Source organism: Brachionichthys hirsutus, chromosome 4 (assembly GCF_040956055.1).
Source record: "Brachionichthys hirsutus isolate HB-005 chromosome 4, CSIRO-AGI_Bhir_v1, whole genome shotgun sequence".
NCBI classification, from domain to species: Eukaryota; Metazoa; Chordata; class Actinopteri; order Lophiiformes; family Brachionichthyidae; genus Brachionichthys; species Brachionichthys hirsutus.
Window position 1 is genome coordinate 15,773,501 of NC_090900.1, and position 11,915 is coordinate 15,785,415.

General features: G+C 51.8%; 3 protein-coding genes across 5 annotated transcripts; 2 read left to right on the plus strand and 1 right to left on the minus strand.

The window, feature by feature from the left end:
- Positions 1-2,016: 2,016 nt before the first annotated feature.
- unc119b (unc-119 lipid binding chaperone B) lies at positions 2,017-3,623 on the minus strand. Its single transcript, XM_068760658.1, has 5 exons — positions 3,385-3,623; positions 2,660-2,773; positions 2,466-2,574; positions 2,220-2,392; positions 2,017-2,129 (listed from the first exon to the last, which is right to left on the minus strand). The coding sequence occupies exons 1-5, from the start codon at positions 3,617-3,619 to the stop codon at positions 2,017-2,019; spliced, it is 744 nt and encodes a 247-aa protein (XP_068616759.1). The 5' UTR covers positions 3,620-3,623.
- Positions 3,624-4,045: 422 nt separating this feature from the next.
- On the plus strand, positions 4,046-5,414 carry pop5 (POP5 homolog, ribonuclease P/MRP subunit). Its single transcript, XM_068738658.1, has 5 exons — positions 4,046-4,090; positions 4,163-4,305; positions 4,657-4,806; positions 4,880-4,963; positions 5,091-5,414. Exons 1-5 carry the CDS (start codon positions 4,071-4,073, stop codon positions 5,195-5,197), a joined length of 504 nt encoding a protein of 167 aa, XP_068594759.1. The 5' UTR covers positions 4,046-4,070; the 3' UTR covers positions 5,198-5,414.
- Positions 5,415-5,649: 235 nt separating this feature from the next.
- On the plus strand, positions 5,650-11,435 carry rnf10 (ring finger protein 10). 3 transcript variants are annotated; one of them, XM_068760654.1, is made up of 17 exons: positions 5,650-6,183; positions 6,760-6,941; positions 7,016-7,221; positions 7,295-7,385; positions 8,056-8,240; positions 8,309-8,445; positions 8,534-8,688; positions 8,786-8,917; positions 9,001-9,220; positions 9,327-9,460; positions 9,539-9,656; positions 9,746-9,847; positions 9,925-10,062; positions 10,141-10,232; positions 10,314-10,371; positions 10,483-10,647; positions 10,728-11,435. In XM_068760654.1, the coding sequence occupies exons 1-17, from the start codon at positions 6,024-6,026 to the stop codon at positions 10,799-10,801; spliced, it is 2,349 nt and encodes a 782-aa protein (XP_068616755.1). In that variant the 5' UTR covers positions 5,650-6,023; the 3' UTR covers positions 10,802-11,435. The 3 variants fall into 3 exon arrangements, with proteins under 3 accessions (XP_068616755.1, XP_068616757.1, XP_068616758.1); XM_068760656.1 differs by having other exon boundaries at positions 9,004-9,220; XM_068760657.1 differs by having other exon boundaries at positions 6,763-6,941.
- Positions 11,436-11,915: the final 480 nt, after the last annotated feature.

Consider the following 11,915-nt stretch of genomic DNA (forward strand, 5'->3'; position numbering starts at 1 on the left):
AAAACCAAAACATGCAGAAGCAAAAGCTTCTAATGCGAAATATGTCAAACATTTACAGCAATATAAGTTACATTCCATTATAGAGTTGGAAAGAATAATATAATTTATATACTAAAAATGTATATGTTTTATAGTATAATATATACTATATCAAATAAATTCATTAATTTTTTTAATATAAATAAAGGATAAATTAATTTAATAAATTAATAATTTAAAAGACAAACATTTTTGTTTTACCCCTTTCCTTGCTTTTGGTGCAATAAACTATAAATTATTAAATGTTCTGAAGATTAAAGTATTTTTGGACACCTGGGAGAATATTTCGTTTTCCTTTAAACATAATTTGAATTGTTTTATAATAAACTGTTATTAGATGAATGAATGAATTCATTCATTTTCATATTATTTAGGAAACAGGGATGATGTCTTTCAAAGAAAATCCTTCGTGATCATTTTCCACGATATTTTAAGCCACATCTTTAAACTCAGAATAAATAGTTTGATTAACTTTGTCCTCGTCTCCCAGAGACCAGACCGCCTCCTGACATCGTCGCTGCTGCTGGAGTCACTTCGCATCTTTCCAGAGGGGGACGCCATCACGGAGCGCGCGCCGCTGCGCTGGCCGCAGTCTGTCTACAACAGAGGATCCTGGGTAATGTAGTCTGAACTCACCAAACGCGCCGTGAATTAAAGCCACTCCACACTGACCGTAAACTGACTGATTTAGACTCTGATAGATGAATTTAAGATTCCTCTAGAAATCAAGATTGTTTTATTCGGAAAAATAAATTCATTTAAGCCGCTAATCCAAAAAAAAATTAAGACGTGATTATTCGAGAAAGATATTTCAATAATGGTGGTTTTACTCGGGATGCTGAAATGACCCTTAAATGTGATTTATGTGAATTTATCCTGAATCTGGATCAACAAAGACAATCCCCACAACATTTTGCGAAATTAGTTTTAGAAATGTTCCTTTAATCCTGCTGATAAAAAAACGTTCAGAAACTCAATGGTAAACACAATAATGAACCTGAACATCGGTTCCCTTTTAGGACAGATGAATATAGAAGAACTATCAGATTGACCTGAACTGTTTTTCATCGTCTGGAGGAGGGAACGCTTTCTCTTCAGTCACACGTTGGGTTTTAATAACAACAAATACGTGTTAGCAATCAATCCAGGCCGTTTCAGATTTAATAATCCTGAACAGAACTGGTTTTGAGCCAGATCTAATTTGGTAGCAAAGAGGCCTCGCTGTCCTGCGTGCTGTAGGGAACCGTATATATATATTATACGGTTCCTACGGTCTCCTGGTGTCCTCAGGTCTGGAATCACAGCGATGATGCGCTAAACAAAACAGGATTAAATAAGGTGGAACACGCCGTCTCAGGGACGAACGGCCAACCAGGAAAGTCACATTCTGCTGTCGTCCTCTCATTTATCCCGGAGCGTCGAGGTTCTACGTTGGTGGAACAGTCGACTTTGTGATGCAGGTAGAAAGAGGCAATGTCCTCTCGGCAGACATCGTGGGTGAGACGGCGGAAACCGTCCTGCGCTCGATCCGCTCGCTTTGCTTTCCGCGGCCGTAAAGTCGACGACGACCCGCAAACCGGAACAGATCAGCACACGACCTCGCCCTGCCCTCGTGAAACGTGACGTCAACGCGAAGCCTGAACGTCTGGCAGAATGAAACGACTGGCGCTGCTATAAAGCATCGAGCTGATGCTCGCTTCTCCACCGGGGGGGGGGGGGGGCGGACGCCACCGTCAGACGCAGCCGTAGTTCAGGCGACCATCAGCCGGCGTCTGCTGAAGCAACGTCACGACGAACTCAGTCCACCGAGTCCCTTCCCAGCAGGGATGGCGAGAAACGTAAGGCAAAAGTGTTCAAGCGGTAAAAAGGTACGACCCAGCATCCGAGCTGGGCGAGGTTCTGATCGGCGCCGAGTCTCACGGATGTTTGTCCACACGGGAATAAAGATTTAGGAAATCACGGCGTTCCCTCCGGGCGCTACAGGCCGCCGTCGTAGGCGTAGTCCGCCTTGTTGTGCATGATCAGCTTGTTGTCCACAAAGTAGAAGCTGTCTGATCTGGTCTCGTAAGGGTGCGCCACCATCTGACGAACTGGAGGAGGACGGAGAGGAGAAGAAAAGGAAGGATGAACGGGAGGAGGAAACGGAGAGAGACGAGACGCGGCTTCGGAGCGCCCCCCACCGAGGTCGTCGGGGAGCTGCGGGAACTCGTAGATGTGTTCGCACGTGTTGCGGCTGTTGGGAATGCAGAAGCCGAAGTCGAAGTCGAAGTTCTTGAGCAGGCGACCCTGGAAGTAATGTCTCTCAATCATCCGGAAGCCGTGGATGGGCCGGTCCCCCACCGTGAACTCCACCCTGGAGACAAGATGGCAGCCGTTACAGAGAGACTCGTGCAGCACGAGACGCCAAGTCCAGTTCCTGCACTCACGTGGCTCCAACGGTGCACAGCTTCAGGAAAGCGGGCGTGAACTGGTAACGCACAAAGCGCCCCGCGCTGGCGTCCACGTCGCCGCCCTCCTCCTCGCCGTCCACCGGACCTGCTGCGGGATCGCAGGTTGTAAACATCCTGTTGTCCACCATCTTGTTTCTGCAGTCTGGGAATGTTACGCTACCGCCACTCACCGCCGTTGGGGGGTTTGGCGATCTCGAACAGAACCGTCCCCGTCTCCAAGTCTCTGATTTTGAACCGGGTGAAGTCGATGTTGTAGACGTTGTCCTCGGGTCTGCACAGATAGTCTGGAGGACGATGCAACGGAACACACGGCGGTTACGGGGCTGCTTAGCGATAGCGACTCAGGGCTCACTGTCTGCTGCGTGGTTGCTGCGCCTCGCAGGACTGATGAGTCACGCTGGAGAACAGCGCAATTTAATTCACTGTATATAAAAAAAAAAACTTTACAATTAAAAATACAGTTAAGAAATATTTGTTTGCAGAAGCCATTCGCCGACAGATTTTTGTAAGCGAAGCTGCCAACGTTACAATATTGATATTAGCATTAGCTTTGACACGTTACCATAACGACAACCACACAGCTTTCTAATGACGTCATGTGAATGTATACTTTTCCGGTGGTCGAAAATGCTACAACCCGTGACTCCAGCGTTAACCGTTTAGTGACGGGGGGGGGGGGGGGGGTCGGGGAACCCCGACCCTCGCCGCGCCCCTGGAACACCTCCCCCTTTCGGTAAAACGTTCCCCGTTAAGCTTCACCGTTTGAGTCGGAACAGCTACGAAGTGTTTTTCATAACCGCGACCAAAGTCGTTAGTTAGCCACAGCTAGCTAGCACCGAGCAAAAAGCCGCCGCTAACGGAGCTAGCTTCACGTCGCTAGCTTCACGTAGCTCACCCTCCGCGACGGCCCGCAGGCCCAGGACGTGGTCGGGCGAGATGTCTTCCCCCAGAGCCCGGAGCTCACTCTCCGTGACCGCGGGCCACTTCTCCGTCTGGCTGCGCCTCGACTTCAGCTTCTTCAGCATTCCTCCGCCGGTCTTTCGGTCCCTGTGGTTCGCCTCCGGGCCGGCGTCCGGGTCCGCCTGTCCTTTACCGACCGTCGCGGCGGGTTTATTCCGTGAACTGTTCATACCTGGGGGGGCTCCGGTGACGGTAAAATATATTGTGCTTCTGGGGTTTTAGGGAGAGAAACAACGGGGGGGTAATTTCAAGATGGCGCGATGCGTGTTGAGGAGACGGGGGAAAGACCGGCTGTGATTGGCTGAGGACCGTGGCGGTTGTCATGGTTACCGATGGGGTACGCTTGGGTTAACGCCCGAGGCGTCCCGTTTCGTCACATAAAGTCAACAAGTGCGTGAAATGAGTTCATCTTGTTCCGGTTCCGAACGGTCCGTGTGCGCACTTTGAGAAGTATATATTAAGATTCCGTTTTAATTACCGAGAAGATGTTTTAATCGATGCGCCAACCGATAGAAGACGTGTCCCCGCCCGTACGTCCGGCGTGCGGCGCCACGCTCCGGAAGCTACGTCGGTTTGTTGCCGGAAGTTGTCACACGGAAGGAGAGACGAGCAGCAGCAGCCATGGTTCGCTGGAAGTCGAGGTAAAACGTGCTCCACCGCGCGCCGCCGACTCGCCGCGCCCGCGCCCGTAACGGTGCGTGTTTACCTGGCAGGTATTTGCTCTGTGAAGTGAACGTGTCGGAGAGAAGCAGCCTGCTGCTCCTGGATGAACGCGCCATAGCGGCGGAGGTGAAGGCAGCGGTGGCCCGCACGCACGGGGACTACGGCGCGGCTATCTGCGGCATCCGGTTCGCCGGTAGGCAGCGGGAGCGGGAGCGGGGTGATGGGGATTAGCTTTACCGGCAGAATACACAATAATATATATCGCTGCTCGCATCGAAGAACAGTTTAAAATTAAATCAATAATAAATGTCTAGAATCTCGTTGTTTGTGTGTAGAAATGTAATTCATTATTTCCCTAACTGTCAGAGGGAAATGTGAGCCGTGTTGTCACATGAATGCGACATGGAAGAGCACGACATGCTATTAGAGGACTAAAGTACCGCAACACGCATCAGTCCGGGTTCTAGCGAAGGCAGCGGCCCCCAGTATGTGCAGTATCAGCGCAAAGTTCCAGTACATTTCGTTATGGCCTCTGTCTTTGCAGTGAAATATCTGAACGCTCATACTGGGATAGTATTCCTGCGTTTCCCCAAAAGATCTTACAGACTCCTCTGGTCTGCCCTGCCCTTCATCACCAGTGTCGAAACTCGTGGGCAGACGATCCCATGTTTCCTGAACTGTTTGCATGTTGGAGGTGAGCTAAACAATGATCCATTTTAAATATCAAGTGACAGTTCATTAAGATTATAATATTTGTTTTTCCCCAGGAACAATTAGAACGTGTCAGAAGTTTCTGATCCAATACAACAAAAGGCAGCTCCATCGGATGCTTCTGACATGTAAAAACCAAGGTAAGAGATTGAATTATTATTAATACTAACTTGCTGAATGTGAAACCAACCGTAACCGTGTTTTTCCTTTGTTCTATTTGCACTAGTTCACATCTGACGGGTTGTCTCGCTCATTTTCTATTCACAGAAGAAGAAGAAGAAGTTCGCAAAGCAATTCTTAGCTGTATCCTTCCAGGACGTTCCAGGCAGGAGTTAAAGGAGGAATCAGAGAGCGAGGAAGATGAAGAAGATTGACTTCGCAGCAGACAGTAAAAGGTGGCAGTGATGTCGAGTTCTTCAGATGCGTGTATTTTGGTTATTTTTATTAAAGACTGAGAGAAAGGAAGAAAATGTGTTGCTGCCGCTGCTTGGTAGAAGTTCTACTAAAGAAAACTGGAGCATAATAATTTTGAGTGAAGCCTTTGTATGTTGTAATCAATTTATTTTGTACTTATATCATTTATTTCCAAATAAAAGCTCAATTTTTGAAGGTGAAAAAATATTTCTGCACAACATTCTAATACGAACTAAATTGAACTAAACTATGATTGGACAAAAATGACACGTCGGCATGGCAAACAAATGGCAGAATGAACGTCTCTTTATATTTACGTTTGCCTACATCTCCCACAGTGCCTTGCCGAGCAGGAGCCATGATCTTGTTTATATTTGCTGGCAGTGTTTTGAACATCCGGGTCTCTCAAGTGCTTGCTTGGCGACCCGTCGCCATTAGTGTTAGCGCGTCGGAACGGAAGTATTTTTTTGGCCGAAATCTTTTAATTTCCGTGTTTCCCAGCTTTTGGGGAACATCTAAAGCCCCGTTGCGGACACATTGTTTTCCTTAACGAGTGAAGGCCGTAACTTCGGGGGTCTTGGCCCCGCGTGGCGAGCCTTCGTCCTCTCCTCCACCTGCCGCTATAACTTGAGACGCCGATATCGTGTCTCTTATTTTTTTTCTCTGGCTTGATTTGACAAGATGTCGCCGTAATGGGGTCCCCCCGTTTGACCGAAATGAATCGGGGCCTTCGTCGCCTGACCCGCACCCACCGCAGCCCGCTTTCTTCCGTCGTTTTTCCGTTTGATGCTAGCGAGCTTGGCGGCTCTCTGCCCGGAGCTCGGCCCCAGCAACAGAACTCGCTGTCCGAACACAGACATGGAGAAAAATCCCAACAGCAGCACGAAGGTTCCGCCCCGTTCCGGTTCCGCGGGACCGGCACCGGGAGAAACTAAAGCTAAAACAGGTGAACCTTCCGCCACCAAACAGCGTTAATATTGTGCTAGCAGCTAGCTGCGGCCTGGTGGGGCCTAGTCGTAAAGGCTGCTTATCTGGGACGATGACGTAGCTGTCAAGACAGCTGCGCCTCAGTCAGGCCATAAACGCGACGGAAAACACGGTCGTGTTTTTATCACGAGGAACGCGTAGCTTTTTGTTTATCATGTAAATAATGTAAATAGAACTTATACTTTCACCCTTTTAATTAAATTAAATCCAAATTACAGAAACGCACGCCTCATCAGGACAGCTGTTAAAGTAGGGGAATAAAAGTTATTGATCCATTATATCAAGTTCCAGTGAAAGTCCAAGTAGTTTATGAAAATCACATGAAACTCAGTTTTACTGGTAATTAAGTATGTTTACATCGATAAAAATACAAAACAAAAAAACAATTATTTTCTGTGTGAAATAAAAAATGGTGATTTTCTTAATCTAATGTTGAAACCATATCTTTGCAACCCTACAAAAAATATGATCCAAATTTTATTTTTCTTTTGATTGATTTCATTGACGTAGTTGATATTCTTTCCTGTTGTTTCAGAAGGCAAAAATAATGGAGGCTCCAAGCGCTACAACCGCAAGCGCGAGCCCGCGTTTCCTAAAACCGACCCGTTACCAGGCCCTCGCCGCGCCAATTCACAGAAAAGCAAGAATTTTGACAAGAGACCCGCTCAGAGAGGCGGCCGACAGTACGGCGTTGCAGCCGGAGGACGACGCGAGGAGGTCGGCGCTGTGATCACATCAGCATCCCTGAAACGGTTAAAGTGCACTGAACGGATTCCTCTCCACCGCTGCAGGTAGCAGAGGCGCGGCGGGCGGAGTTTAGCTCCGCCCAGTTCGCTGGGCCGAAGAAAATAAGCCTGAACCACCTGCTGAACTTCACCTTTGAACCCCGTGGGGGCAACGGCGGCGTCGGAGATGGGGGCCACTCCTCCTGGGGCCGGAGGAACAAATGGGGCCACAAGCACAAGCCCTTCAACAAGGAGCTCTTCCTGCAGGCCAAGTAGGTCGCCTGCACGCTTCCCGCCGTCGGCCGCAGAGCGCCCCAACATGTCGGCCATCTTTGTGTGTTCCAGCTGCCAGTTTGTGGTGTCCGACGACCAGAACTACGAGGCCCACTTCACCGACCCGGACACGCTGGTCAGCTGGGACTGCGTGCAGCAAGTGGTGAGTGTTTGTGTTCCACTCAGGTCCAGGTGAAGTGGGTCGATCGCGTGACACATTCTTTTATTGACACGCAGGGCAGCCAGTCAGACGACGACTTAAGTTTTACTGCAGTTTTCTTCCTGCAGTACTCTTCATCAGATACTCGGAGTAATGAAACTTAAATGAAAGAACTAGCAGCGTTGCACCTGAGCCCGGTGTCGCTCAGCTCCTCTCTGCCGCTAGCTCTAGCACAGCTGCAACTTCCCCTTGCACTACAAAATAAGAGCGCACTTTTCAAAATAAGCGTCAAGCAGCTGCGCTGCGTTTACTCTGCCAGTCTTCCAGCGCATTACCAAAAAGAAGGGAAATGTGGAGCGGCGTTTTCGGACCGTTCGTGGAAAACACGACACCGACTTTCCGCCGAAAAGCGAGCTGAGAAAAAGAAAAGTTAACGGGATTAAAATCCCAGTTGTTCGGACAGCAGTCATTTTTCACGTCATCATTAATAACAAGAAGTCCTTCCAAACCTGACGTAATTACAAAAAAAATCATAGTTAATTCATGCAGGGTACATTAAAGAATCCTCGATATATTTGAAAGTAATTCCTTCATCCAGTGAACGCGTCGGGGTTTACATTAGGGGGGGGGGGGGCTGATGATGCGTTCACCGACCTCCGGTTTGCGCCTGCAGCGGATCCACAGCCACGAGGTCCCGTCCTGCCCGATCTGCCTGTACCCGACGGTGGCGGCCCGCATCACGCGCTGCGGTCACATCTTCTGCTGGCCGTGCATGTTGCACTTCCTCTCGCTCGCCGACGAGAGCTGCTCCAAGTGTCCCATCTGCTACGAGGCCGTCCACGCCGCGGACCTGAAGAGGTGACGGGGGGGGGGGGGGGGGTGACGACAACGACGTAAGGCTCCTAACCGCAGGGTTCCCGTTGCAGTGTGGTTGCTATGGAGACCAGGCAGTACGCGGTTGGTGACGTGATCACCATGCGCCTGATGCGGAGGGAGAAGGGTGCGCTGGTGGCCATGCCCAGCGCTCGGTGGGTGAAGGTGGGGGGGCCGGTCCGTTTCGGAGGTGGGGGTTTGTTTTCGTTCTCTAAATGTAATCTCTGTTTCGTTGTCGTTTTCGCGCTAAGCTAAGTCGTCGCTGCCGTTTCTTTCAGACGCGAGTCTGAGCTCCTACTCCAAGCTGCTGCTGGCCTCGCCGGCCCAGACGCTGAGCCTGCTGGCGGAGGAGAAGGCCGCCCTCGAGGCTCAGCTCGGCCAGGGAGGGGACGCCGGCGGCTGCTTTACCCAGAGCGCACTCTGCCTCCTGGAGGTAACTCGACTCCGGAACCCTGAAACCCTTCGGTGGAGATAAACGTGGAACACAAACGGGTGCGTTTGTGCTTCGTTAGTAAAACTCTGTGTTTCAGGAGCGCGAGGAGGCGCTGCTGAAACGGCGGCGGCTGAATGCGGGAGACGGCTTTGACCTCTCCTCCTTGACCCTGGACGAGCCTTCGTCTCCCGAGGAGGACGACGTGCTGACGAGCTCCAGCAGCACCAAGGTTTCATCATTAATTCCATGCCCCGCCTCCTCCTCCGGCGGCGTTGTGGGCGCACGGGGGATGACCGCGGTCTCTTTACCCAGCAGCCCGTGCTGCAGTACGCCTCCGCCTTTGACGACGAGGTGGCCGAGGCCTCGGCGGACGCCGTTGCGGAGCGGCCATGTTGTCCTGCAGGCGAATTGGAGTGTGTGGAGGAGGAGCCTGCAGAGGCCCGGCCCGATGGGGAGAGCCCCGCCCACCCAGCAGAGGCAGCTCGCCCCTCCCCCGGCGTGGTGCACGGACCCTTCTACTACTTCTACCAAGGTGGGTCAAAGGTCGTCTCCAGAGACCGGGTTTTAGGTTTGTAGCTCGACTCGTCGTTTGGTGGATCTCTGACCTCTCTTTGATGTCCCCCCCCCCCCCCCCCCAGCCGATGACTGCCAGCACATGTTCCTGCATCCTTTGAACGTACGCTGCCTGCTGCGGGAGTACGGCAGCCTGGAGGCCGGTCCGGACGCCGTCACCGCCACCGTGGTGGAGATCGTGGGACAGACGGTCACCGAGGTCGGCGGCGTCCGCCGACCACGGGTAACCTCGTTCTGCCGCCTTGACGCCAACGGCTCTCTCTCGTGTTTGCTGCAGGAGGTCCGCCGCCGCCATCGCTACCTGTCTCACCTGCCGCTCACCTGCGAGTTCAGCATCTGCGAATTGGCCCTGCAGCCGCCGATCCTGTCCAAGGAGACTCTGGACACGTTTGCAGGTTCGAGCGCCCCCCCCCCCCCCGCCCCCTCCTTCAGGATGCAGATTTTCAGTTTCACATTCGATCTAACTCTCCTCCGAAACGCACAGATGACTTTGAGAAGAGGAAGCGGCTGCGGCAGAAGAAAGCGAGGGACGAGAAGCGCCGCGAGAAGAGAATCGAAATTGAGGAGAATAAGAAGCAGGGGAAATGTGAGTAGAGCCGTCGCCTAGGAGACGCCCCGCCCCGTCTGAGAGGAAGCAGCTGAGTGTGAACCCCCCCCCCCCAGATCCTGAGGTGCACATCGGTTTGGAGAATCTGCAGCACTTCCCGGCGTTCAGGTCTCCGGCTTTCAGAGGCGGCGCTCAAACTGAGCCCGACTTCACCCTCGAGCCGCCGGCGCCGCCGAGCGGCGGCCCTTCCTCCGGTCAGAGCAGCGTCTTCCTCTGCGCGTCGTCCAGCCGGACGTTTCCAGCCTCAAAGTGTTTCAACTTTGTGTCTCCAGACGCGATGGGGTTCCCCAGTCTGAGCGGGCAGAGCGCGTCGCCCGGCGCGGGCAGCGTGGAGGACGACGCCCACTGCGTGTCCTTCGCACAGGTGTGTACGGCAAACGGACTTAACCGGGACCCGGGGCGCTAACGCGGTGGCGTAACGTGACCCTGGCTGTGTCCCGTACAGATGCTGAAAGACGGGAAGGCCCGAGTGGACGCGGCGCCCCGGATCGCTCCGCAGACGGGTAAAGACGCCGCTCGGGTGTTCGTGGGCGCCGTTTTCAGAGCTTTGCGTTTGGAATGTTTCCGGTAAAACCGGTTCTCCCGACACCGGCTTCCCGTCTTCTTTCTTGTAGACAAGCTGCTCGCTCCGCCGGCGGCGGACAGCGATGGCGAGAGCGACGGCTCGGACCGGATCCCCGTGCCCAGCTTCCAGAACTCCTTCAGCCAGGCCATGGAGAAGGCTCTCCTGCAGCTGGACAGCGGCGCGGCGTCTCCGCCGCGGCCCGGCGTCGAGCCAGGTCAGCGTCTCAAACCGGGCGACGGGCGAGCGCTTGTTCTTGGGACGGTGCTCATTTTGTTTTTGGTCTCGTCTTCTTAGATGAGAAAGGAGGAAAGAAGAAGAAGAAAAAGCAGAAGCTTCTGTTCAGCACCTCCATGGTTCACACGAAGTAGACGCCGCTGGGTTCCCGCTGCTTCCTCCACCTGCTCGGATTCATAAACTCTCAATTGGGCTCTATTTGACTCGCCATCTATTCGGGCTGTGCAGCAGCTTCCTGTCAAAGCATTATGGGTAACGCTTCATTCAGATCCGAAGCAAACGTCTGGCTCGCCGCCGCCGGGGACCCTTCAGGCGTCTGCGGCGAAAGATGATCCCGGCGTGCTTTGTGCTACAGCGGCAGCCGGCCAGCTGCAGACGCTGCACCTTCAAAGCATTCTGGGACACGCAGTTCACCTTTAACGCGTTTGTTTTTCAGTGCTCATCATGTTTAGTAGCACTTCATCCGGATAGATTTTAGGGAGAAGCCCACGACATGGTATTTCGCAAAAATGACAGTAAATGAAAGACAGTATTGAATTAAAGAGTCTGGTGTATTTACACACGTTTAATACACATTTACGTTCCTCCCCTGTCAGCTTGAGTTCTTGACTTGCCTGTAAAACGTCCCTCCAGTTTGACACGTGAAGCGTTGCAGGGAAAGCCGCGTCTGTTTTGTTGCAGCGTTCTTTATTTCACCTTTTAATTTGAAGCAGGGTTTGTAGGCTGGTGGACAAAACGAGTCTGGAATGAATAAACAGTTCAATCAAGGATCTGAGTGTTTGATGCCGTGTTTGTGATGTAGTCCTGACGTTTGTCCACATGGGGACAGTTCTGTCCGCTTCCAGCTGCGGGACATTCAAACCGTGGAGTCAAAGTTGGATTAACTCCACGTTAAACGGATGAAGGCTGAAGAAAGTCGTGCGGAGTTATTTTTGTAGCGAACTATCTTCGCCCGAACATAATTTACAAAAAAAAAAAAAAAGAATCCTGACGTCACCGTGTTTTCACCTGGGATGATACGAGATGGGATAATCCCCTTTTGCGATCTAGTAAAAGGGCACGCGTTAAGATAATGCCGGAAGTCAGGCACATTTTCAAAGTAAAATGGTTATTGTGCTAAATTTAATTAATAAATATTCTGACTGATCGAAACGAAATCTTGCAAACGTATACGCGCTCGGTTTCGCGCCGACTATACCGATTTGCATTTGGAAGTGTCAGATTGACGACGACATGGAGTCGCATTAC

Coding starts and splice junctions, on each gene's coding strand:
- pop5 (XM_068738658.1), top strand. CDS start 4,071: ATGGTTCGCTGGAAGTCGAG. Junction 4,091..4,162: donor ATGGTTCGCTGGAAGTCGAG/GTAAAACGTGCT, acceptor TTTACCTGGCAG/GTATTTGCTCTGTGAAGTGA. Junction 4,964..5,090: donor TCTGACATGTAAAAACCAAG/GTAAGAGATTGA, acceptor TTCTATTCACAG/AAGAAGAAGAAGAAGTTCGC.
- rnf10 (XM_068760654.1), top strand. CDS start 6,024: ATGCTAGCGAGCTTGGCGGCTCTCTGCCCGGAGCTCGGCCCCAGCAAC. Junction 10,233..10,313: donor ACTGCGTGTCCTTCGCACAG/GTGTGTACGGCA, acceptor TGTCCCGTACAG/ATGCTGAAAGACGGGAAGGC. Junction 10,372..10,482: donor CCGGATCGCTCCGCAGACGG/GTAAAGACGCCG, acceptor TCTTTCTTGTAG/ACAAGCTGCTCGCTCCGCCG.
- unc119b (XM_068760658.1), bottom strand. CDS start 3,619: ATGAACAGTTCACGGAATAAACCCGCCGCGACGGTCGGTAAAGGACAG. Junction 2,774..3,384: donor CCTGCGGGCCGTCGCGGAGG/GTGAGCTACGTG, acceptor ATCGTCCTCCAG/ACTATCTGTGCAGACCCGAG. Junction 2,130..2,219: donor GCAGCTCCCCGACGACCTCG/GTGGGGGGCGCT, acceptor GTCCTCCTCCAG/TTCGTCAGATGGTGGCGCAC.